General features: G+C 40.0%; 2 protein-coding genes and 1 long non-coding RNA gene across 3 annotated transcripts in view; 1 reads left to right on the top strand and 2 right to left on the bottom strand.

Annotated features, from left to right (window-relative positions):
• LOC307115179 overlaps positions 1-14,754 on the top strand; it is a 36,286-nt gene extending 21,532 nt beyond the window's left edge. Inside the window, exon 3 of the long non-coding RNA XR_013815085.1 lies at positions 14,649-14,754. This is a non-coding gene — a long non-coding RNA (uncharacterized lncRNA). The remainder of the gene's footprint in view (positions 1-14,648) is intronic.
• KRT12 (keratin 12) lies at positions 9,026-15,198 on the bottom strand. Its single transcript, XM_079798204.1, has 8 exons — positions 14,443-15,198; positions 13,767-13,849; positions 12,607-12,763; positions 11,587-11,748; positions 11,373-11,498; positions 11,012-11,232; positions 9,702-9,772; positions 9,026-9,225 (listed from the first exon to the last, which is right to left on the bottom strand). Exons 1-8 carry the CDS (start codon positions 14,968-14,970, stop codon positions 9,128-9,130), a joined length of 1,446 nt encoding a protein of 481 aa, XP_079654330.1. The 5' UTR covers positions 14,971-15,198; the 3' UTR covers positions 9,026-9,127.
• A 1,613-nt stretch (positions 15,199-16,811) lies between these two features.
• On the bottom strand, positions 16,812-25,600 carry KRT20 (keratin 20). Its single transcript, XM_079798221.1, has 8 exons — positions 25,180-25,600; positions 22,981-23,063; positions 20,881-21,037; positions 20,401-20,562; positions 20,132-20,257; positions 19,058-19,275; positions 18,081-18,100; positions 16,812-17,565 (listed from the first exon to the last, which is right to left on the bottom strand). The coding sequence occupies exons 1-8, from the start codon at positions 25,573-25,575 to the stop codon at positions 17,468-17,470; spliced, it is 1,260 nt and encodes a 419-aa protein (XP_079654347.1). The 5' UTR covers positions 25,576-25,600; the 3' UTR covers positions 16,812-17,467.
• Positions 25,601-26,065: the final 465 nt, after the last annotated feature.

Here is a 26,065-nt window from a genome sequence, read left to right as displayed (position 1 = left end):
TGTGCAAGAGGCAGCTGATCGATGTTTCTCTCTCATCGATGTTTCTAACTCTCTATCCCTCTCTCTTCCTCTCTGTAAAAAATCAATAAAATATATTTAAAAAAAAAAAGCCGAAACCGGTTTGGCTCAGTGGATAGAGCGTCGGCTTGCGGACTCAAGGGTCCCAGGTTCGATTCCGGTCAAGGGCATGTACCTTGGTTGCGGGCACATCCCCAGTGGGGGGTGTGCAGGAGGCAGCTGATCGATGTTTCTCTCTCATGGATGTTTCTGGCTCTCTATCCCTCTCCCTTCCTCTCTGTTAAAAATCAATTAAAAAAAAAAAAGAAACTCTAGTTTCTACAAAAAAAAAAATCTATTTATATTGATAATCCATTTTTGAGCTGCCTTCTGTCTGTCTCATTATGTATTCCCATACCCTCTATTAGTGGTTTTAGAAATGATAGCAGTAAACATTATTTTTGACAGTCATTTAGTAAAAAGAACCCATGGAGCTTGTATCCTTGTCAGAACTGATAATGAAAAATAGAAAAATAGTTTTAGGAAATGGGTAGATGAGAGTGGACAAACACAAAACTTCCTTGCTGCCACTCTTTTCTCCTGTATTCACGGCAGACACTACTCATTGATAATGACACTTTTTCTTGCTGAAGCTAGACTGGCTGTAGAACTCTTATTAATAACATTAATCCAGGAAGCCATAACCAGTTGCCTAGTTGGATCCATGTGAGCTAAAACTCTCTATCCTTTCTAGTTTAGATGGGTTGTTGGGGATTCTGGTCATCAAAACTACAGAATTCAGCCGGAAAGGACCTAAAGGATGGCTTATCTTTTGAGTTTGATGTGGAGGAAAGCTAATGTGCTTTTGGACGAAGAGTGTCTGGGTATTCTGATAGACATAATACCAGACTAGAGAAATTGACAGAAAATTTCGGAATGAAATTCTCTAGACCACCAACACATTCACTGTCATGGTGTCATCCAGGACAGAATTTTCAAGGGACCTTAAGATTTTAAATCCTAGGTTTGTGTATCATTGAGTGTGTGATAAACTCTTAACAACTTAACCTTTGTAAGCTTTAGTCTCCTTACATGAGAAATAATATTTAATGCATGAATTTGAGACTACCAGTTTACATAATATACCCAAAATGTTTGCTAATGGTAGGTACTCGTAAATGTTAGTTCCCGTCTTTCTTCCTTTGTTAAAAATATTTAAAACCAAGCAGAGCTCCATTATTAAATATCTCTGGTATCTACTTGAATATTTCCAGTGAAGGGAAGCCCATTGTCTTTCAGGGTGTTTTTGAGCTGCTCTAATGACTAAAAAGTTGGTATTGAACTGAAACCTGCCACACAGAATATAGCTTGCATTCTGCCACATAGAACTTAGAGGTTTTTGGATATTTGAAGAGGGTTACTCTACGCTCATAAATCTTTTGTTTTCATAGCTAAGGGGTCACCAGTTCATTCAGTTGTTCCTTAGATGACATGGTTATTTACTTCCATTTATCATCTAGGTTTCCTTTACTTGGATTACTTATAAATCTGTAGGATTGACCTGGCTTCTTTTTCATTGTCTTTACTATTAGTTCAAGGAATATATTTTTTGAGGAATGCATGTTAACTGTGTTTTATTCCATTGCATCAATTTCTAGCATAATATGACTTCCAGAGATATAATATAGCCCAGAATTTTTTGTTTTCATATTAAATGTATAGAAATTATTTATTTAAATTTAGTAATTATTAGTTACATAAAATTCCCCTCCTCCCTTGGTTTCAGGGCTTGGTTTCAGACAGCTCAGGTGTCTTGAACACATTTTAATGGAAACTTGTTTTACTTACTTTTTGGGTTCACCCTTTTTTCCTGGGTGTGGGACCAAGGCTTGTCACTTAGACATTTCTGATCGTGGTGTTGATTAACTAGTTGGCTTCTAAACCATAATTATCTTCCTCCTTCAATTAAAGTCACATTTCTGTATTACAACATGAACTATTGCAAAACCTAATAATTCACATTGGGATTTTATTTCCCTGTAAGCAAACTTTCCCTGACAATTCATATTTTTTTTCTGGGTTATTCAAATGTCAGATGTTGCTGTTAAACTACTGCTGAGTAGGACTTTTCTTAAAGATTGATCAGTGGGCACTTTGCAATATTATTGGTTCTGTTTTCCTATATCCTCACTTGCTATAATATAATTATTAAAATACACTGTTATTATTTCCAGATTATAGATTTTCAAGTAACTCATAAACTAGAGCCATATCTATGTGACTGCATAATCAGTGCCAAAATGAAAAATTCAGTCAACGTATGCTTTTATTTTAAACTGTGCCAAATTATGTGATTGACTCATAATTTTCATTTGATTTCAGTCAATCCTTTTCTCTGAATTTTTCAATCATCTTGACAATCCGTAAACTGAATGTGATGTTTCTAAACATCACTTCGACCAAGGGGTATTTAGCATACTTACATTCTGCTAGACACTGTGTTAAGTCTGGGAATTTATTTCTGATGACCAATTAATTGTACATGGATCTGCCTTTGAAGAGGAGTCAGGCACACAAACTCATCATCTAAAAATAAAGGTCAAACCACCATGGTCAAAGAACATAGGGTTCTCAGAAGAAGGTCACTTAGTCTTGTGGGAGAGCAATCTTTGATCCTGTTTCTGCCGTTTTAACACTGTGCATTGAGATTTTATATACTTAGCAAGGCTCCGCTCACCTGCTTCTTCTGCAGTAAGAGTGGCCCTGGTCCTCAAGCCCCAGCCCTATATATTCTCCCTCTTCCAAACTTCTGTAGCTCCTCATCTGCACTTTTTCTTATAGGCAGGTCTCTTAATACCTCAAGGTCAACTTATTTGCATATGTCTATGTTTGCTCATAGTTGCTTCTGAAATACCCAGTAAATATAAGTTTGATTTGGAGAAAAGTCTATTTTAGATAGAACACCTTGGTTAACTAAGGGGAAACAAGTTCTGTTTTGGTCTAGACAGATAGTGATGATGATAATGACTAAAATGTTCATTGGGTTCTCCTCCCTGCTGAAACGTTCCTTCCCCTAAAGCGATTCTCATCTTCCCACTGGTTAGCATTCAGTTCTCCTTGCTCCTTCCTTCCAACTCTACAAGCTGTAAAAACACCTCCCAGAGTCACATAGGGGAGGGAGATCTTCCACTGAAGACTCAGTGGGGATTGAGTCAAATTCTCCCACCTTCACATCACCCCCTGAGGGCTCTTCCTTACCCCCAGCCCCTGATTAATGAGACAGGGAAACTAGGCTTTATTGTTCTGCTTTATCTATAACACCAGGGAGGAATGAATTCCTAGTGGCCTGGATCCAATTCTGCAGTTTTTGTTCCAGAATTATCTCTTGATTGGATGTGAATTGTATTGTTGTTTTTTTAAAAGATGAAAATTTATCTTATTATTTATTAGCCTACTCAGTTACTTTTTAGATAAGTTAGAGAAATTTAACATTAAAATTACTCTACCATCCAGAATTAGCACATAAAGTTGTTTAAAATATGTGTCCAGTGATCCAGTGAAAACATCTTAAAGTACCTTGAAGGTACTTTTATATCATGAGAAATATAGTATAAAATATAATTAAATATTTAAGAGTATCATAATTTAAACATATACCCTGTAAGTAAATATCTGTTTAACAGTATGGGTTACTCCTTTATAAAACTTATAAAACTCATAAAAATGAATGAGGAGGTGTCATATCTTCCAGAGGGAGCCTCCTCACACCTTTGTTAAATACTCAGCATATACCGCAGGTGGGGCCATGACACTTTTGGCAATTAAAAATGATCATGACTTACCTGATTTCATTTGCACCAATGCAAGAAAAATGTATGAAGTTTTATCATGTATTTATCTTTAGTTCATAAAAACAGGTTATTTTCAATAGATGATGTAAAGGCTTACATATAGTTGGTGCTAAATAATTATTTGTTGAATGAATGAGTGAACAAATAAATGAATATGTGATGCCCCACATGTGTACATAAATACACCAAATGGACTGTTAAAAAAAGTTATACTTCAGCTGGTTAAAAAAAGATGAATTGCAGTTCTATCCACTGGAAATGTGAAGTTGAAGCCTTAAGTGATTAAAAAAATCCCATGGTATTTGCAAATAAATTTTTCAAAAAGGACATACTTTTCTCAGCAGAAACTGCATGTCTATATAACTGTAGGAGGTGGGCTCCAATAACTCTAATGAACATATTTTGACCAGACAGGTTCATTGTGTCCTGTGTTTATGGTGTTTTTAATGAGGATCCTAAAAGGTGGAGCTAATGCGATTAGACATATTATTATTGTCTTTTGTAAAAGATGAATCATTTCAAGTTGAGTAACTTGTTCTGAGTATAATGATGACTCACTGAGCAAAGCCTGAAATACCATCTAGTTTCTATCTGTTAGACCTTACTACCTCTCTGTGGACTGTTCGATTAGTATGGTTTGTGCAAAGGTCTGCTTCTGAGGGCTGTTTCCACGATTTTGAAGAAAAATTGCATTTCTTTAAGACTATATGCATAGTGAAACATTGACAATGACATCTCTCAGCAGCTAAAATTCAGTCAGTTTAATTTGGACTGAAGAACAGAGGGGTAAATAAAACCACTAGAAAGTGGAAGAGCTGGATCCCAAACTGAGGCCATCAGCCTCTGCATGCTGTGCTCAGTGTTGTGCTGGCGTGAACCCGTTCTCCTGGGAAATACATATGTAGAGCCCAAGTTCCATAGTGTAAATATTCCCATCATGGCCAGTGTCAAGCTACCAATGGCTTAATAGCCAGATTGAAAAGATTCCTGAATATGTCAGTTACCACTTAAGAGCAGGTGCAAGCCCATCCCAGCACACCGTTGAATATCCTACCTGGCCTCTTTGTGCTTTCAACACAGCATTGCCATGAAGAAAGACTAGTGAGCTATTATTATTATCCTTTTAAATTTAACTTTATGATATATGATTTACATATAATAAAATATACCTATCTTAAGTGTACAGTTTGAAGAATTTTGACAAATGGATATACCCATGTAACCATTACCATAATCAAGATACAGAACATTTTCATCAGTTCTAAAGTTTCTCCTGTGACTCTTCCCAGTTAATCAGTTAATCCCCACTTCTCCACTAATATGCTTTCTGTCACTATAGATTAGACTCCCCCTCCCCCAGCATTTCATATAAATTGAATCATACAGTATGTATTATTGTGAGTCTGACTTCCATTGTTCAGCATAATGGTCTTGAAATTAATCCATGGTGTTTTTGTGTTAGTAGTTCCATCCTTTTTAATTGGTATGTTATATTCTATTATGTGGCTATACCATAATTTATCTACTCTCATGATTATTTTTCAGCTGTGAATTCTGGTCATCATAAATCCTTTTATAAAAATGTTGCAGCCAGAGCTTTTTCCAAAAGAAAATATTTTTGTTGATTTCAGAAAGGAAGGGAGAGGGAGAGAGAGATAGATGACAGAGAATCATTAACTGGCCACCTCCTGCATGCCCCACACTGCGGATCAAGCCTACAACCCTGGCATGTGCCTGGATTGGGAATTGAACCGTGACCTCCTGGTTCGTAGGTCAATACTCAACCACTAAGCCACAGCGGCCAGGCTTGCAGCCATAGCTTTTTTTTTAAAAAATATTTTTATTGATTTCAGAGAGAAAGGGAGAGGGAGAGATAGAAACATCAATGATGAGAGAGAATCATTGATCAGCTGCCTCCTGCATGCCTCCTACTGGGGATTTATCTTGCAACCCCAGGCATATCTTGGCCACCATGAAAAATGCTGCAGTGAACATAGGAGTGCATATATCCCTGTGAATAAATGTTTTCAAATTTTTCAGTAGATATCTGGAAGAGGGGTTGCGGGGTCATATGATAACTCTATTCTTAATTTTTTGAGGAAGCTCCATACTGTTTTCCATAGTGACTGTACTAGTTTACATTCCCACCAGCAGTGAATGAGGCAATTTTTAAAAAGTTTATTTCCTAAAATTCCAGTAGGTGGCACTCTTGCAAAACCCAAAAAAGTGATTGCTTTAGTGATGGATGGTTGTTTCTAGATTGTGACCTACTTGCAAACTCATTTGTTCTGGATAGCTAAAATTCATCCCCTCCCCAATTATCAAAGTTATACATGTGGTTTGTTAAGCATTTACAAAATGTACAATAGAAAATACAAAATACAGGGTGTCCCCCCAAAATGTATACACACTTTGAATAATTATAAAGGCAGTGTTTATTAAAATACATTTAATTTTCAAAGTTGAGCTATCAGCTGTTAAAGTATGTATACATTTTTTATTTTTTGGTCACACAGCCTGTATTCTTCAAACTGATTGCTAATCCCCAAAAATATAACCACTATAATAGGTTAGTATAAACAATATTTTCCAGACTTTTTTTTCTTAGCCTGTACACACAACAAATGCATAACATTTATATTAGAAAAGTTTCAGATTTTAAAATAACCATATGTAATATGTTTGTCTTTTGTTGTCTGATCCTGTAGTTTTTTTTCTCTCTTATGAATTTCTTTCTTTCAAGACAGACCTCTCACTTATGCATTAATGACTAAATCCAAAAGGATATTTCACGTCAGTATTGAATTAGGGCTTGTGGTCTTGTGAATGAGGGCTGGAATCTCATGATAAGGATGCTGTGCTAATTATATTTCTTGGCAGTGAGAGTAGGGCAAAGTACTTTTAATAAGAAATATGATGCCTCCTTTGCCAACCGAAGACTGTAGAATATTTTCACTGAGATATTATCAGAATAAGACAGTGATTTTGGATGGGGAACTTTGTGAAATCCCTGACTTTTTTGGGGGGTAGTCCCCCTCCCCCATAGAATAAACTTAAGGGCAGCTGATTGCTCCCAGAGTGAGCAATCTAATGACCAAGCCAGAACTGAAATGCTTTTGTGACCTAATGTTGAAGGTCACACACTGTCACTTGTTCAATAAGTCTACTCTGTTCATTGTGGGAGGGGACTACACACAGGGGCATGAGTACCAAGAGGTGAGGATCATTGAAACCATCTTGGAAGCTACCACAGGAACTAATCAATGCATAGATAGCCACTTTCTTTCTTTCTTTTTAATTGAGGTTTAATTGACATACAACATTATATTAATTGCAGTTATACAACATAATGATTCTATATTTATATGTAATAGTGATCACAATACGTCCAGCTAACATTCATCCATAGATTGTTACTTTAAAGCCATGGCAGTAGATGAGGTTACCTAGGGAAAGAGTGTAGCGGAGGAGACAAGAGGATTGGGCCAACATTCAGAGGTCACAAAGAAGAGTCTGAGAAAAAGCTTCCAGTGAGATGATGTCTCTGGGAGCCCAGTGGAGAAAATACTTCCAATGGAAGGGATTGTTGAGAAACTAAGTTAATAGCTAAGAAATAACCACCAGATTAATACTTGTGCAAAATCCCTTTTTCATTTGAATCTCATACAATTCAGATGTAGTTGTAAGGAAAACAGATGTTATGTAAAACTAACTATTTGCAGCCACGCTGAGTACTAGAAAAGTGGCATTATTTGTTATTTGTGGGCTATGGACCTTGTTCAGGAAAAGACCTCAATAATCTCTTTGGGTTTGAAAAGTAAGGTTGTCCTAGGACACATTCTGGAAGGCGAGGGCAAGACAGAGAGTTGAATTGCTATGTGTAACCAAGTGAGATGAATGGCATCATAACCTTCCGTGGGCTTTTGCACTCAGCACTGGAATTCCTCCAGGCTTGCATGAATCCACCCTCTCCCTTCTGCTCCCTTTTACACTCCTCACTCATCAGTTCCCCTGAGTTCTCCATACCATTTTGGTTCTATACAGCAAATAATAACAGGACACAAATATTGAGTACTTGCTAGGCACCAGGATCTGTTCCTAGTGTTTTATGTATGTTACCTTATTTAATCTTCACAAATCCACCCCACTTTAAAGATCAGGAACTCGAGGCACACAGAGGTGGTTAACTAGCTGCTATGCAGCAGAGCCAGAATTTGAACCCAGTCTGGCTTCAGAGCCCAGGTTCTGATTCATTAAATCCTGCTCTTGTTTTTTTCCGGTTTTGAATCTGTCCACCCAGATTGAACCACCATCTACTCAGGCTTAGACTTTGGCTGCCTTCTGCTCCAACCCAGCACATGACATCTGTTAATGACTCATGTGTCTGACCCAGCCCAATAGAAGCCCCCACCTTGGTGTCACTGGTATCAGATAGGAGAAAGGACGTTGCGGCAATATTTGTTCACACCCTTGTGGACAATGTGTTTCCTCGGTCCGCATTCTCCTTTCTCTGCCTGGTCGAGTTCTATATGAAACATTTAGTTGCCCCCTGACATATTGTCCACTTTCTCCTCCATGTGTCCATTGAACTTCTATTTGCCCTATCTCATTGTATTGCCATTCCTGGAAGAGTCTCCAGTCTGGCACACTGTAAGGGTTCAATACGTGTTTCTTGATTGAATGAAAGAAGGTTCTAGAAAATTAACAGGACAACTGTTAATGCCCTAGAGTGGACAGTAGAATTTTGCTGTGAACTTGATGGGATAATGTACAAAGGAAAGGACTTCAAAAAGGAACCTCTTAACTTAATCTCAAACCTTGACATGTTTATCCCAGTGCTTATCTACTTTTCTTATTAATATTTCACAAACCTCTCTCTATGCCCTTGACATTATTGCTGGAATCAAGAAGGTACAGATGTCACATTATTACCATTAATCTTTTAAAATTAATTTTATTAAGACAGTACTACTTGATCAAAGCCCTATGATTAAGAACGTGTTCCAGGTCACTAGAAGAAAGTTTATTAAAAGACTACTCCAGGTCCAGAAATTTATAAGGCAATTTTGGTTTGTTATAAACACCAACACGGCCACAATGACTCATAGTTGAGTATTATTTCAGAAGGGCAGAAAGGACTCAAAGTGAATAGGAATCTAAAGAAAATGAAACAAAAATAGAGCTTGAACTCATACAGCATCTTACTCTGAAAGGAATAGTTTCTACTTGTAAATTTCTTGTGCCCAAGGAAGCAATCATGGGGCAGATCTTGTGAAATTTTATATTAGTTCTTCAAGTTCCTGAACTTGAGATGAGACCACCTCCTCGTTCACCACGGTCTGGATAACTGTTTTGCTTTTTCGGGGTTTGGTAGGGTCTAAAGATAAAGAGGGAACAAAGGGGGCAAAAGTTAGTGTTTCAAATATTCACCTAAAATTGGTTGTTTTTTAACTTAACCTTCTTAGGTATTGACTGATAAAACCCATCAAATTTAAACTTTCAAAAGTGATTTTCACATTCTAAAAAATGTATTTTATTCAATGAAAAGAAATGCATTCAGTGTTGTCCTATGCACAAATGAAAATATGTTTAAGCATTTAAATATAGTTATGATGCTCATAATACCTCTTTGCAGAGTAGATTTTTTCCCCCCCTGGGCTTACAAGAAATTTTAATACAATACAGACTACTCATTTTTCTGCAGGGATGCGTAAATGGTTTTTCCTTGGCTCAGAATAGAAATATACTTTAAATTATTAATAATGCTGCAGTATTCAATGACATTTTATAGTTTTAGTCATTAATAAATATGATTGTGACTTAGTCTAAGTGATTCTTAGGGAATCTGCATACCTTTAGAGGATTCAGTGGACTGTGCTTCAGATTTGGAGTCAGTCACAGATGAAGTTTCATCCACACCGTCACTGTAGAGAAAACGAGGGACATGATATCACATCATGCTTTCTGGAATGAGGAGAAATAAGGAGTTTGCTATTTGAATTAAAACTTGGAAATGTACCTAAAACTATAGACAAATAAGGAAGGGATTCCAAATTTCTTTATCAAGAATAATCGAATGATAATGTTATAATAACCTTGTATGGTGCTAGGTGGGTACTGGAAATATTAGGGGAAATGCTTTGTAAAGTGTGATTGTCTTACCACTATGCTGCATACCTGAAACAAATATAAAATAATATTGAATGTAAACTATAACTGAAAAATAAAATTTAAAGACCTCAATTGGCAAAAACAAAAAAACGCAATGTCCTAGTATTATAACTGAAAAAAATAAAAGAGTGATTGCATGACTCACCCTGAGAGTAATCAGTCGGTACAGTGCACCTTTATTTTCAAACCCTGCCAAAATCTGGATCTCAAGATGAAGCAAAGTGGCCATTAATGGAGGACCTGGTCTCAGAGTTGGATTTTCTGATTTATAGCCCTGAGTTCTTCCCAGTGGGTCAAGCTCCTATTACTTTTAAAAAGTTTGCTATAGTAGGTTCAGATGGCTGTTATTTGAAGTGTCATTCTTAGTACCTAGAGATTGATATCAGAACTCAGGTGGGTGATTTTCTAGTACTCCTTTGCAGTGTGCCTCTGTCTGTGGTGTCATGGTTCATCCCAGCATTTTATGAATTACTAGAGGGCTGGTGCACGAAAATTCGTGCACTCGGAGGGGGAGGGGAGATCCCTCAGCTCAGCCTGTGCCCTCTTGTAGTCCAGCCCTCAGGGGAGCCATCAGTCCAGCATCCTTAGCGCTGCCACGGAGGCTGGAGAGGCTCCCGCCACCACCGCTGCGCTCGCCAGCCATGAGCCCAGCTTCTGGCTGAGCGGCACTTCCCCTGTGGGAGCACACTGACCATCAGGGGGCAGCTCCTGCATTGAGCGTCTGCTCCCTGGTGGTCAGTGCTTGTCAGAATGACCAGTCGTTCCAACGTTTGGTCAATTTGCATAGTAGCCTTTTATTATATAGGATTATCAAGTAAGATAATGGGTGACAACACTTTGCAAAGTATAGAGTGCTTAATAAGCCCAAGACTTGTTTTTACTAGATTTGTTATTTTTTGTCAACTAAAAAACCCTTTCTTCCACTGCCCCCCAAACTCCACTGGGGGGTTGGTCAGCCACTGAGGTTATTTCAACCTCAGTTATCTATTCACCCTTGGGCTTCGGCATCCAGCAGGTCGCGGTAGGTCTCGATCTCCAGCTCCAGGCTGGCCTTGACGTTCAGCAGTCGCTGGTGGTTGGCGTTCTGGCACTCGGTGTCCCTGCGCACCTGGAGTAGTTGCCCTTCCAGGCTGCGGATGAGCTGTTGCACCTGGGACAGCTGGCCGCAGTAGTCCCCCTCGGTTTGGGCCAAGGAGTCCTCCAGAGATGTCTTCTGCATGTGGGAGAGAAACGGCACAGACATAACAATGGAGGGGGCTGAACGAGGAAGGCAGCCAGTGGCCGAACAGAAGTTGGATGCAACTTTTTCTTGGGAAGTCGAAACGATGCTGTGTCTTTTTGCGCGGGCCCTACCACGGCGAGGTGGGACTGGAGCTCCATCTCCAGGTTTTGAAAGGCGCGTCTCAAGTCGGTGATCTCGCTCTTGCTGCACTGAAGCTGCTCAGTGTGGGTGCTGATCTCCTTCTTGAGCTCCCCGCTCTGCCACAGAAAAGAGGAGCCGGAGGACAGGAGTGAGTGCTTTTCTGCTAAGGTCTCAAACCAGGCCTTTGGTTGTCGTCAGCGGTACCTTTTCCACGAACCAGGCTTCCGCGTCCTTACGGTGCTGCTCAGCGATCGCTTCATACTGTGCCCTCATGTTGTTGAGGAGCCTGGTGAGGTCCACTCCGGGGGCAGCCTTCATTTCTACACTGACCTGGGCGGGGCCGGCAGACTGGAAGCTTCGGAGCTCCTGGGGGCAGCAAGTGAGAGAGGAGTGCAGGGGGCCCATTATGATTTTGTGGGCCTCTTCTCTATAACATATTACACATTGTGTTTCATGACTGAGTTAGTATACGTCAAACATATTAATACAATATATTAAAACATTTTTAACTCCAAAACTAATATTTTTCTTTGATTTTAAAAGAACTGAAGACATTTTCCTGGGCCCCTGAAATTACCATGGGCTCTAGGTGCTGTGCCTGCCATCCCCAATGAATGAGTTGGCCCTGCTTCTTGGGGACCCAGGGCCTTACTAAGAAGGGAAGGCTTGCTAGGAACAGTACATTGGGGGTTTCAGCTACAGCTGCCAAACTGAGGGCAGCAGACGGTACCTCGGCTTCCACACCGATTCTATCACAGACATTGATTTCCAGTAGAAACCTCCTTAGAAGCCTATTGCTAGAGTCATGACTAATGCCCATGCTACCTACCAGGTTCTGATAGGCACTGTGGCAAATCAGAGTTCTGTGTGTGTATCACACAGGGTAATGCCGCTTTCTCTGACATGTATAACGTTATGTATTATTGGTAGAATTTGTTTTTTAACTTTTTAAAAAAATCACTGATCAAGGTAATTAAAATTCTTACCGTCCTTACCTAATGATGAAAATGACCAATTCAGAAAGTGCCTTTAATTGGATAAACTTTAACAGGAACTACTATCAATACCACCACCAGCAGCTGGCACATAACTCAAGCGCGCGCACACACACACATACACACACAAAATTAAAATGGCCATTTTAACAAGGAAATGTGTATTCTCCATATTTGCTCTAACTCCAGATTTGTAAAGTTGAAACTAAAGCAGCCCTTTGTGACTGACCTCCTCGTGGTTCTTCCTCAGGTAGGCCAGCTCTTCCACTAGGCTCTCGATCTGCATCTCCAGGTCGGCCCTGGCCAGGGTCAGCTCGTCCAGCACCCGGCGCAGGCCGTTGGTGTCGGCCTCCACGCTCTGGCGCAGGGCCAGCTCGTTCTCATACCTGAAAACCAAGTGCAGAACAGTTTAGGGAATCAACACACCCATTTGAATAAGGTGCCTGCATTCTTCAGAGCTATATTGTGCGTACATCTGTGCGACTATTTTAAAATGGCAGCATTGCAATGTATGATGCTGTGTTTTTGCTTTTATAACTGTTCCTTCCCCTTTTTATCATAGTTTAATGCTCAGTTGGAGAGAACTGAAAAAAAATTATGAGGTGATACTTTCCTCTCAACAGTGAACCCCAATAGCACTGCATCCCAGGGAACAATTTCCCCCTTGGCCGGCTGCCCTGGCTGTGAACAGCAGCAGCACGTCTCTAGGAGTTTCAGACAGAATCCTAAAAGCAGTTGAAAATAAAATGATAACTAGACTTTTTTTTTTTTTTTTGCTTAACTTTTACTCATGATTTAATTTCAAACATTGATACTTCTTTAGTAGCTTTTACCAGGATTTGATAGGCTCAGGATCATCACCGCCACAACATTCTGTGTGGAAATTTTGTGGAGCATAAGGGACATTAGTATTTCTTCTTTATGTCCAGAGGGTGGAGTAGGGGGAAGGAGGAGAGAATATAAAAATCAGGGCATGGTTAATATTTTAGGTGTATGTGTCATCAGGAAAAAGATCATTTCATTTAACTCCCGGGCAAAAACATTATTAATTCATTTTGATACACGGAAGGTTGAGCTTTAGGTGGAATTGGTGGAATTATCTTGTCACATCATGAGTCAATAGCACATTATTCATGAAGTGACATGAAATTAATCCATAGCCCTATGTGTAAGCAACTTATACTTCAGGACTTGTAATGTGTGAGTTGTATTTGAATCTAGTTACTTTCTAGAATGTTCAATGTAAATTTACCAGAACACTGAATGTCTGGGGCAGGTGAACTGCAGAAAGTTTGAAATATTTGCCATCAATGAAGGCAGGAAAATAGGGGATAAGAAGAAATGGTGGGACATGTCAGTTTCCATTAATCTATCTTTTATTCAACTCACTTCATTCTAAAGTCGTCGGCAGCCAGTCTTGCATTGTCGGTCTTTAAGATGAGCTGGGCATTTCCAGTGTTGGCAGAGATGATCTGGCAAAACAGGGGAGGACACACTAAGTAACACCCTAAAGTACCAGTATTACACAGATATGTTTTTGACAGATAATTTTTAGGTGATGTTAAATGCTATTTTATTAAGAGTTTAAGGCAATTAAAATTTATATATACATATATTTATTTCAGAGAGGAAGGGAGAGGAAGAGAGAGATAGAAACATCAATGATGAGAGAGAATCATTGATCGGCTGCCTCCTGCACGCCCCATACTGAAGACTGAGCCCACAACCCAGACATGTGCCCTGACCGGGAATCAAACTGTGACGTCCTGGTTCATAGGCCGACACTCAACCACTGAGCCCCATCAGCCGTGTGGCAATTAAATTTTTTAAAGAATATATATTGATGGATTATTTTAAAAGTTAAGGAACATACATTTCCTACAGAAAGTGGAAATAGAGTCCCTTTATGGTAAATGGTAAAATGAAACTAAATATCTCAATATGAGAAATTTCTCCAAGTATAGTGGAATTGAAAAAATTATCACTGTTAGAACACTGTAATAGCAAAAACAACAACAAAAAACCAACATAATTCCCAAAGCCCCTCGAAAAACCATATTGTTACCTTATTCCTGAGGTCTTCAATCAGTGGATAATATTTACTGTAATCGTTCTGTGACCCAGGATCTTCAGTCCCAGATCCTCGTGTTTCGTACCATTCATGAATTTTGTTTTCTAGCTCAGTATTAGCCTCTTCTAGAGCTCGAACCTTATCTAGGTAGGAAGCCAATCTACCATTAAGATTTTGCATGGTTTCCTTTTCTGATCCAGAAAGAAGGCCTCCATCATTGCCAGAGAGAAGACACAGAGAGCCCCCTCCTGGGCTTCCTCCAAATCCAATCCCCAGGCCTCCTCCATAAGCAGTGCCCAGCCCTCCTGCGAAGGAACCTGCAGAGCCACCACCAAAGCCTGAACTAGAACCAAACATGGAAGCAGCAGAAAAACCTCCCCCATAGCTGCCTCCAAAGCCAAGACCACTTCCCCCATAGCCACTTCCGACACTGGAGGCAGACATGCCCCTGGCTCTGCCCAGTGTCCCACTCTGGGCAGACAGCTGCCTGGACAGCTCCGAGTTCTGCACTAAGAGTGACATGGTGGTGCTGGCGAGATCCACAGCCTGGGGAAGGTGGCCAGAACCTGAGAGGAAGCAGTGTCGGCCAGGCACGAAGGCTACCCTTTTATAGATCACGAAATGGGTGTTGCAGTTGAAAAGTTCACTCTCTCCATTCAAAAATATAGTGTCCCCCCTTTTTTGACCAACTCAACATCTAAATGATTAATGCATATTGAAAATTCACTGGTATAGAAATAATTGAATAATTGTGCCCATTACATATTTGATATATAAAAAAGGAAATCTGGGTGGAGTAGAGATGGTTGTCATAAGGAATTTTTCTTCTCCAAATTGCCTGTATAAAATAAAAGTGAGCTATCACTTGCTTACAGAGTCAGAAGGAATGTACCAAGTTCAAAGTGTGCCTTAGTGACTTGATCACATAATACGGGAAAATGATTAACTTCAGTTTTTGAACTTGGAACCAATTTTGTGTTGAAATGTATACTTTCCAACTCTAATGTATATATGTAAATCTAAATAATTTTGCTTGATATCTATACATTGTGTTTACACATTATACCTTTATGTTTCTGTACATATTATATATTATCCTGGTCTGTAAGTTTCTCAGGTAGGACTATGTCTAATTAATTTTTTTATCCTGAGTCAGTCTAGTGTTTGGCTAAACTTTATCCACGCACTCCTGGAGTTATTTCACTTGAAAGAACTTAATCCTTAATATGCTTGAAAGTGTCATTTAAAGTTAATTTCATTTGAAAATGACTTTGCTCTAATTTTCTGATATGCTTTGGCCAAGATTTATTCTGAATTCAATTATAAATGGGGAGCAACTTCAGAAGTTGGAAAGAAATACTTATTCTTCAGTGTTTATTTTTTCGGGGGGGGGGGGTTGGAGGGAGGGACATATTAAATAATCATACCTCTATTCTGGAGTTTTTAGAAGTGAAAATAATTTCGTTGACAGCCGTAAAAATGTAGGAAGGTGGGAATGCATAAAACAGAAACAATGTTGGTCTTGTTGGCAAAGTGATTACATAAGTTGAGGCAGAGAGGAAAATGACTAGAAGCAGGGTGAACTGTTAAAAAAGATTATATCTTCATTTTCGTAGAGTTTCCGGAATACTCAAAATGGAGATAATTATTTATGTGGTGTTTGTAAATCTTTAGGTTTTTATTAAGTACAATGTGTGCTCATCTTCTTATATCTGACTAGAGGCTCAGTGCACAAAATTCATGCACGGGGGTTGGGTCCCTCAGCCCAGCCTGCACCCTCTTCAGTCTGGGACATCCCTCTTGCAATCTGGGACCGCTGACTCCTAACCCCTCTGCCTGCCTACCTGATCGCCCCTAACCACCTCTTCCTGCCTGCCTGATCACCCCTAACCATCTCTTCCTGCCTGCCGGATCACCTCTAACTGCTCCCGTGCCGGCCTGATCACCTTTAACTGCTCCTTTGCCAGCCTGATCACCCCTAACTGCTCCCCTGAAGGCCTGATTGCCCCTAACTGCCTCTGCCTCGGCCCCCGCACCCGGGACCCAGGCTTCTGTCCTCTGGCCGGCTGCAGACACCCGGGATCTGGGCTTCCCTCCCTCTGGCCAACCACAGGCATCTGGGACCTGGGCCAGCTTTGCCTGGGACCTGGGCCAGCCCAGAACTGCAGGCAGCTTCACCCGGCTGTACACAGACGCCTGTGACCGGGGGCGGCTTCTCTGGGGTTGGCCATAGCCACAGGTGCCCATGACTTTGGGCGGCTTTGGCCAGGCGCAGCTTTGTCAGGAAGGACATCCCGAAGACGGCTGGTCTAATTAGCATATTACCCTTTTATTAGTATAGATTGGGTACTTTTCTGGTCTTTAATTTCAGAATTTGGCACCTGAGTTAAAGACTGATAAACCTTCCAGTTTCTGCAATTCAGTGATCACATGGTCCATACCATTTTTCACTTTTGTGTGAACAAAAACTTAAGGTCCTGTGAATGAGTGAAAGAATATTGAGTTACTGCTGATTTATGCTGTGCTTTTGAGATGAGGATGAACAAGGACCCCAGGGGTCACTCTTGAGGATGAGTTCTATGAAATTAACCACGAAATTACCTTTATCAAGAATCCAGGGGCCCCAGAAAGGAGATTTTGCAGCTCAAAAACAGAAGAAATTTGAGAGAAAGAGGTTTATTTGCATAGACCCTCTGCTTCCTGAGGTTTAGTATCACTGAAATGTGCTGTAATTTTCAGGACCATTAATGAATTGATATTAGGTGGTCTGTAGCTTGTAATTCATATTTCATGGTAAAGATGGCAGTAATGATGTTTTAAATATCCTACTGCTCATTGGATTTCACTTTTGCTGGCAATTTACAGCTCCTTTGAGTAAAACATTTGTGTTCAATTACAGAGACTGATTAATAGGTGGGCTACCCCCTCCACCCCACCACTCAAGCGTCAATGGTGCTTTCTGATGGCCGCTCGCCTGTAGGAGCTCCCCTTCTCAGCAGCGGCTCCTCCTGGCAGGGCTTTATATACTTTCTTCCATTTCTTTGACTTCAGATGACACGACCTTGCCATCCACTACTTCTTCCACCACTGTCTTAATCTTCCTGGTTTTCTTTACATCTAAATTTAGATTGAAATATAAAATGTTAATTCAGACACATAACTCTGCTAGTTTATAATATTCAACTTTTAATTATTTTGTATGTACTTCCTTCTTTTAGACAAAAGTTCTCTTTCTTAAATGATCTTAAGTCCATTTTAAAAATAAATGCAGAAAAGGTGCCACTCTCCGCAAATTTATACATTTTCTACTCTCCCTACCCCAAAGAGAAATATACAATATTGAATTAAGCATATTGCACATTTTCACCTTACTTTTCATTTTCAAGATTTCAGGATGTTTCAGGACAACAGTAGCATAGGGCCAAGAAAATTACCCTGTCATGGGGGTGTGACAAATTTCCCACAGGGAGGTCTCCTTTATGTGATGTGCTGGATTTTCAGAATTCCGAGGGTAATACCAGTTCACTTGAGAACTGATCTCCATTTACTTTTCACCAGTGGCAGATAAGAAGCGGTAAGCTATTGAGTGAGAATTTAGTCTTACTGGAAATGTGTGAAATTAGAACACTTACCTGCTTTCTCCTCCAGGATGCTTTTTTTTTTAAGAAAAGAAAAAGAAACAGAAAAAAAGTGTTATTGTCATTTTGAAAATGAAGCACCGGTCCTCTTTTTTGTTTCAAAATAAAGTCTGAGTGATGTGTGTTTTATTCTGTGTTTGTATTTTCCCCCCTTTTATTATGCTTGTCTCTTCTAACTTGAGTGTCTTTTTGTTGTTGTTAATCCTCACCTGAGGATATTTTTCCATTGATTTTTAGAGAGAGTGGAAGGGAGGGGAAGAGACACAGAGAGAGAAACAACGATGTGAGAGAGACACATTGATTGGTTGCCTCCTGTACGTGGCCTGACCAGGGCTGGGGATCCAGCCTGCAACCGAGGCACACGAGCCCTTGACCAGAATCGAATCCAGGACACTTCAGTTCAAGGGCCAAACTATCCACTGAGCCCAACCGGCTAGGACAGAGTATCTTACTTTTTAACTTGAAAAATACATAGCTTCCAAACTGACTCATTTAACACATGCTAGACATTTTTCTAATTAAAATAGTCCAGCTATAATAGAAGTTGAAATCTGTGTTCCCTTGTGACTTTCTTGGGTGTGGTATTTGAAGACAGTTGCAGCTGCAACACCAGTGATTCTTCAGCTGGTTCCCACAGACCTCTGGCTGGTGGTGCAGTTCATGACCTCTCAGTGAGAACTTTAAAAAGTTATTTTGCTTGCAATTATGTATTAATTATAAAAATTAACATTTGCATAATCTTTATCATCTCTAATAACACAGCCTCAAGTACAAAACCTGTATTTGGTATTTTTGGGGTGTGTGCACTTTTGGATATATTTTTGTTTTGTTGTTGGTGTTGGTGTATGTGTGTAATTGATTTTGTGGTAGGCATTGCATTGATGCTGGGGAATGAGTGACAGGGTTTAACGTGTGGACATTAAAATAGCACATCGTGTAGACATATCCCTGGATTCTAATAAGGTCCTTACAGCTCCTCTCCTTCCAGAAGGCGCCGGTAAGTAGCAATTTCCTGCTCCAGCCTGATCTTCATGTCAAGGAGCTCATTGTATTCCTTGCTCTGGCGTTCTGTATCAGCTCGAATCTGCATCAGTTGGGCCTCTATGGAGTTCAGCAGGGCCTGGAGGGCGGCCAGCTGGCTCTGATAACGAGCTTGGGTATCTTGCAGTGTCTGCTCCAAAGATTGTTTCTAGAGCACAAGAAAAAGTGGACATTTCTTACTTGAGGGCTTGATTTAAGAGGTGGCTCAAGTTTAATCTTTTGAGAGGAATTTCTGTAGCTAGTTATGGGCATCATGCATAATTCTGGCTTTGTCTCCCACTCTCTTCCTCTAGGCAACCCCAGTCAGTCAGCTAGGACCATTAGCTCTTTGTTTTTCTGTTTGTCTGTTTTTAGCTTTGCACTCACTGTTCTCTTACTGTATATTGTATCATTGTTTTCAATATTTGCTTCCCCTCCCTGCGGTTTATGGTGCCACTTCATCTGGAGGATTAGCCTTCCTCATGCTGTTGACACCAGGCTTGGTCATAGGATTTTCTTTGGCTAATGAGATGCAAGTGAAACTGACAATGGCCTTTTCTGAGAAGCTTTAAGAGGGATCACATGGTCTGACTATTGCTCTTTTCTTTGGGCCACAACACTGACGTGCCCCTGCCAGAGCTGCAGCCAAACCATGATGGATGCAGTGTTGTGAGCCGCTATGATTTTGGGGTTGTTACCACAGCATAATTTATCACATGCGGACTGATTTGCTTTGCCTAGAATGTCTTTACTCCTATTCTCTAGTTTAAAAATTAATCTAAAGTTTTCAGACTAGTTGAAATGCCACTTTCCCTGTAAGTCTTCCCGATCTTCTTCCTCTGCATCCTTGTAATACATTGCCCTTTCCCTTGATTTCTTTCTGTTCTTTCATTCAAATCTGTTGTTTGGCCTGTTTCCCTGCCAGCTTTGTAAGGGGAGGGGTTATTTCTTATTTTCAAACTTCCTAACGCAGGCACTTAGAAGACAGACATGACATCGAGAGCTGGAAGTTAGATGTGCTTTACCATACTGAGATGGGACTTGAGGTCTATCTCCAAGTTCTGGTAGGTGCGTCTCAGCTCCTTTACTTGAACCTCCGATTCCTTTAATTCTGCAGTGTCCACTGAGACTTGTTGCTGCAGAGTTTCAGTCTAAAATTCCAAAAATGAAAAAAATAAATAAGGGAAAAAAGGCAGAAAGAAAGAAAGGAAAAAAAGGAAGGAAGAAAAAGAGTTACCTCTTTGTGGAGGACAACTTCTACACATTTGCTTATTTTTTATAATTATGCTATTACCTGTATCTCAAACTCTTCTTTGACCTTCTTAAGGTTCTCTTGGGCCAAGACTTCATATTTCTGCCTCATTTCATCCATGATGGCACTGAGGTTCAGGGCTGGAGCAGCCTTCAGCTCCACACTGACAGTATTGCCCAGCTGTTTGCGTAGGCTGTCCACTTCCTACGAGAATGAAAATCCTGGCTGGTTATAGTCTGAAGTGTATTCTCAGAAGAGGCTGGGCAGAAAAGACTTTATATATTTTATGGCTTTTTTCACTGGGAGTGAGTAAAAAAAGGAAGAACATAATAGGCAGGGCTTTTTATGGTCCAGATATTTCTCTAAGTTATTTAACCCTGATAGAAATCTTATGAAAAGAAGTTAGGGGTAACATCATTATTGTTGTCATCTTCACCATCACCACCACCACCCAATCGTCTTTCTTCTCCTCTTTCCACAATTCCCAATACTGCTTCTGAAATTTATTTATTTATTTTTTACCTCCTGATGTTCTTTTTTGAGGAGAACCAGGTCTTTATTCAGTTCTTCAATTTGCATCTCCAAGTCTGTTTTGTTTAGGGTTAGATCGTCATAAACCTTACTCAGGCCCTGGAGGTCAGCTTCCACTGTTAGGCGCATCCCTCTTTCAGTCTCATACCTGTGAATTAATAAGCAGAGTCCTTCTGAAACCATTATAGAAGAGATAATCTTAATATAGTGAGATAGGTTTATATGTGTGGTATATGAGGATTTCAATTTCAATACATTATTGTGTCCCTCTTTATACATTTCAAAAATGTTCCTGAGAACCTAGGAATCAGATAATTTGCCCCATATATAATCTCTGTGATTTGGTTAAAAAAAAATCAATCTGAAATTACCTTAAAAAGTTCCTAGCCCAGCCTGTGTGGTTCAGTGGTTGAGAGTAGATCCATGACAGGAAGTCACAATTTGTTTCCCGATCAGGGCACATGCCCATATTGTGGGCTCCATCCCCAGTAGGGGACGTGCAGGAGACAGTCGGTCAATGATTCTCTTTCATTATTGATGTTTCTATCTCTCTCTCCCTCTCCCTTCCTCTCTGAAATCAATGAAAAACATTTTTAAATTCTAGGATATATTTACAAAGAAAAAATTTGTGCCCGTCTGGTGTGTCTCAGTGGTTGACTGTTGACCCATGAACTGGGAGGTCATGGTGCAATTCCAGGTCAGGGGACATGCCCCGGTTGTGGGCTCTCTCTCCAGTAAGGGGCGTACAGGAGGCAGCTGATCAATTATTCTCTCTCATCATTGATGTTTCTATATCTCTCTTCATCTCCATTCCTATCTGAAATCAATAAAAATATATTTAAAAATAATAAAAAATTACTTTAATTATTGTGTCAGCAAAGGGTTCTCATTGATATTAAAGTAATTAAATTAATGAATATACATGATCAATTTATTTTTATTACTTTGTAAACAGATGTGTCCAAAGTAAATTATCTTAAAAATTTATGCATTCCCTTCTAAAATTTTATATGTTCCCATTTTTATTAAAGTAGTAATGTTTAAAAAGTGATAATGCAATAGAACAATCAAATGTTGACTGGAATTAATGAACTTTTACTGCTTTAATCTTCAGATCTGCTCTCATTTTTTTTTTTCTTTTTGATTCCCTGTAGCATTAAGATGCCACCCTTTTAAAACATAAGGGACTCGTTAGTGCAGATTCATTGTACAAGTTCAGGTGAGGAAGCCCTAGTGTACAAGCATTTTCTGAGGTACAACTCTGATTACATGTAGTGTGATATGACTACAAGAGAGGGAGCAGTTTGGACTGATTTAATCATAGTCCTAGTTCTTTGCTTGGTCAGACTATATTGTAAAACACTGGAAATCTAGAAAGCATCATGCGTCACGTCACCTCTGGAACTTTGGGCATACGCTTGTAGGCAGTGGGAGGAACATGGATGACTCATTTGCAGAATTACTAAGGTAGACAAATGACTCTCTCTTTAGATAACAGACGGGCACCTAGGCAGAGTTTATTTTTAATTTTAAATATATATTTTTTATTGATTTCAGAGAGGAAGAGAGAGGGAAAGAGAGATAGAAACATCAATGATAAGAGAGAATCATTGATCAGCTGCCTCCTGCATGCCCTACACTGGGGACTGAACCCGCAACGTGGGCATGTGCCTTTGACCGGAATGGAACCTGGGATCCTTCAGTCCGCAGACTGACACTCTATTCACTGAGCCAGACTGGATAGGGTCTGCAGAGGTGTAAATTGCTTTGTTATTACTCCAAAGGGCAGAATTAGGTTCAGTATGTGAGAAGGTGGATGCTGGGTTCCTAAAAAAGAACATTCTAACAAGTAGAGCTAACCAACAAGAACAGTAGCAGTTCCTGGAGGTATTCATTTACACGCTGGGTAACGAAACCTTAAGACTGTGGGAGAGGGACTGTACCAGATAGTTTGTAACACCCTGAAAATGCCAAGATTGTGGAAATATTTAGTGGTAGCTCCTTTACCAACAGTGGAAAGCTTAGTACCATGAAGGACTACTAAAAGACATTCCTTTTCAGGAACTTTTGCCAGGGTATTAGAGAACCTACTTCAGTCTGAAGTCCTCAGCCGCCAGTTTGCCATTATCAATTTTCAGGACCCACAGAGCATGTTGCCGTTGAGCATCTTTAATCTGGAAAACACATGAGAAAGAATGGCATTTTCAAATGGATAGGAGTTTAAATGATTGCATTGATACTCAGACACGCCTACTATTCTATCAGAGATGATGTTCATTTCAATAACTTCCACATGAAAATGGAAAGGAAGAATAATGATGTGGCTATTGAACATAATAGATTTGTAAAATGCAATGCTAGTCTCACAGTTTGGTCAGCTTTCTTGTGATTTCATCAAAGGAGATTTTAATTCAACTTGACATCAAACCTTATTGAGTGCCTTGCCTTTATTCCTGCTTAGAACATTTCTCTGAGCTCCTCTCCCTCGGTGAACCCCTCCTCTTTTTCCTCCTCCTCCACGTCTCAGCTTAAACATTCATTGCTTCAAGCCTTCACGATTTCCTCGAAACAGAACTGGGTGGATGAACTGCTTGTGCTCTCATTGCCCTACACAGCCCCCCATGAGTGTGGGATAAACGTTGCCTTGTCCATGCCTGTTTCCTCCTAAATCACATTATGTTTACCATCATATTTCCCACTGTCCAGCATGGTAACTAGCACCTAGTTAGTGTCGACTAAATATTGGCTGATGAATGGACACTTATGTGGTGGGAGTTGTGCTATGCGCTGGGGCTATCAGGGTAGATAAGCCCCTGCTCTTAAGTAGCTGTTACCTATTGGGTGAATTCTCTAAGATGCACATGGATCAGAAGTCTGCTTGTAGAAAATGTTATAATGACATATCTCTTTCAGCTTATCCCATCCTAGAAAGAGCTGCCTTCCTTCAAATACAGAGGCTGCCCAGCTAAATGGAAGAAATTGGGGCAATCCGTAGTGGATTCAGAAACATGAACCATGAGACAGGTAGGGGGAATGGTTGGCTGATTTTGAATGTGTTTAGTGGGAGCCGGAGAAGAATGACCTGTTGGCAGAAAGGACCATTTAAGCACCTTTGCCTCTCACACCCACAGAGTTCCTGAAACACCAAAGTAACTTCCTGTAGAATCTGCATCAAATTGTACTGCTGTCTAATACAACACAAGAAAAAGAGACTTGCTGGTAAGTGGCCTTTGCTCTAAAGGGAAACGAATGTTAAAATAGAAAGGAAAAGAAAAGGGACACTTTTTTTTGATTAGATAAGAATATTTCAGCAGTGCAAGTGCTCTGAATCATATCTGAAATCTTCAATTAGGAGCAAAGTCTTCTTTTATTCCACACAATCAATAAAACTGAGAACTCCACCTTTCTTGAATGACATGGTTCTGATACAGTTGCCATAAATTTTAATTGGGGGCAATAGAACATTTTATTACTATAGAAGTGGTGTCTGCTCTGCTTGCTGTTGATGATCAGATTATTAAATAGGACATTTAAAAATCCAGGTATCATTAAGACCCATACCCCTCCCTCTCATTTCTACCCTGAATAACTTTATCATTGAAATCTATGATACAGCATTCTAATATTTATATTGTACCATTTATATAAATGAAAGGAGGAAACTCTCAAAATTGACGGGGGTTTCAAGAGTTGATGGGATCTAGGTGAAAAACTAAGAGAGACTTATTATCACTTAAAAATTTAGCTTTTTCAGAAAAAAAGTCTTACTATTCTCTTAGCCCTGACTTAGTAAACTATGACAAAAATACAGAGTATAAGATTGGAGGATAAAATTTTTATATTTTACATATAATTAGATTTTAAAACTTTAAAAAGTATGATTTACAGTCATCCTATTATGTAGTCAGGGTAGATGATAGAATATACCATTTTAAAAAATATATATTTTATTGATTTTTTACAGAGAGGAAGGGAGAGGGATAGAGAGCTAGAAACATCAATGAGAGAGAAACATCGATCAGCCGCCTCCTGCACACCTCCCACTGGGGATGTGCCCGCAACCAAGGTACATGCCCTTGACCAGAATTGAACCTGGGACCTTTCAGTCCACAGGCCGACGCTCTATCCACTGAGCCAAACCAGTTAGGGCTAGAATATACCATTTTTATAGATGTTGCATTTCAGCCTAATTTGCTTTACAACATCCATTTGGACCCACCTAATGTATATGCCCTCTTGATATATCATGCAACTAAATAACGGAGTGGAAAACACAGCATTATCCCTTACCTGAGCTTGCAGCTCTTCAATTTGTTTGTAGTATGCACCGTAGTCCCGACTGGTGCTGGGCGAGTTTGATTCGTACCATTGCTTAACCTGCATCTCAAGTTTGTAGTTGGACTGCTCCAGGGACCGCACTTTTTCTAGGTAGCTTGCTAGGCGGTCATTGAGGTTTCTCATGGCCATCTTCTCATTGCCAAAAAACAGGTCGCCTCTGTTGAGATCATTCCCATAGCTCACCAAGCTTTTGGAGGTTGAGATGCGGGTGCCGTGGCCTCCAGCTCCCCCATAGACGCTGGGTGCCGTCCCCAGGAGCTGCCTGCTCCCAGTCCTATACATGTTGACCATAGAGGCCTGCGAGGAGGAACTCAGGCTTCTTTGCAAGCTTCTGTGTGTGAAATCCATTGGGGATTCTAGGAGGGAGCACCTGTAGCTTCAGGATGGGTGGAGCAGAGTCTGTCCCTCTGTGGTGAGTGAACTGCCTTTTATAGTGTTCACAGGAGAGAAACTCCTCCTCTGCTGACATCTCACCTGAGGATTGGCACCACAGTCCACCTTGCCTTGCCCCCTAGAAATTACCACTAGAGGCATTTCTTAGAGGCTTTTCTCAAGGGTGGCTTCTTTTTTTCAACAGAGGTAACAAAAGGAAACAAGAAAGGGTGTTGTTCTTTTAGCTCTTGCACCTGCCTTGGCAAATTTTTTCATCCTAATATATACATGAAGAATATTTGCAATCTCCATGAATAATTTGGGTACCTAAAAAGACAGATGTGGCTACATAATAAGTCACAATGGTGATAAAGAACAATGCTTTTTTTCAATTATTTTTTTTCTTTTAGGCGAGAATATTTAAGTTCTATTCTCTTAATAAAATGTAATTATACAATACAGTGTT

Source organism: Cnephaeus nilssonii, assembly GCF_951640355.1.
Source record: "Cnephaeus nilssonii genome assembly, chromosome: 19".
Taxonomy (NCBI): Eukaryota; Metazoa; Chordata; class Mammalia; order Chiroptera; family Vespertilionidae; genus Cnephaeus; species Cnephaeus nilssonii.
This window is presented reverse-complemented; position numbering and strand designations above follow the sequence as displayed.

Coding starts and splice junctions, on each gene's coding strand:
- KRT12 (XM_079798204.1), bottom strand. CDS start 14,970: ATGTCACTCTTAGTGCAGAACTCGGAGCTGTCCAGGCAGCTGTCTGCC. Junction 9,773..11,011: donor CTGGATGCCGAAGCCCAAGG/GTGAATAGATAA, acceptor TTTTCTCTACAG/TGACGGTGTGGATGAAACTT. Junction 9,226..9,701: donor GTCCACTGAATCCTCTAAAG/GTATGCAGATTC, acceptor CTTTATCTTTAG/ACCCTACCAAACCCCGAAAA.
- KRT20 (XM_079798221.1), bottom strand. CDS start 25,575: ATGGATTTCACACACAGAAGCTTGCAAAGAAGCCTGAGTTCCTCCTCG. Junction 23,064..25,179: donor TTGAAGAGCTGCAAGCTCAG/GTAAGGGATAAT, acceptor TGTGTTTTCCAG/ATTAAAGATGCTCAACGGCA. Junction 17,566..18,080: donor CATCCTGGAGGAGAAAGCAG/GTAAGTGTTCTA, acceptor ATCTAAATTTAG/ATGTAAAGAAAACCAGGAAG.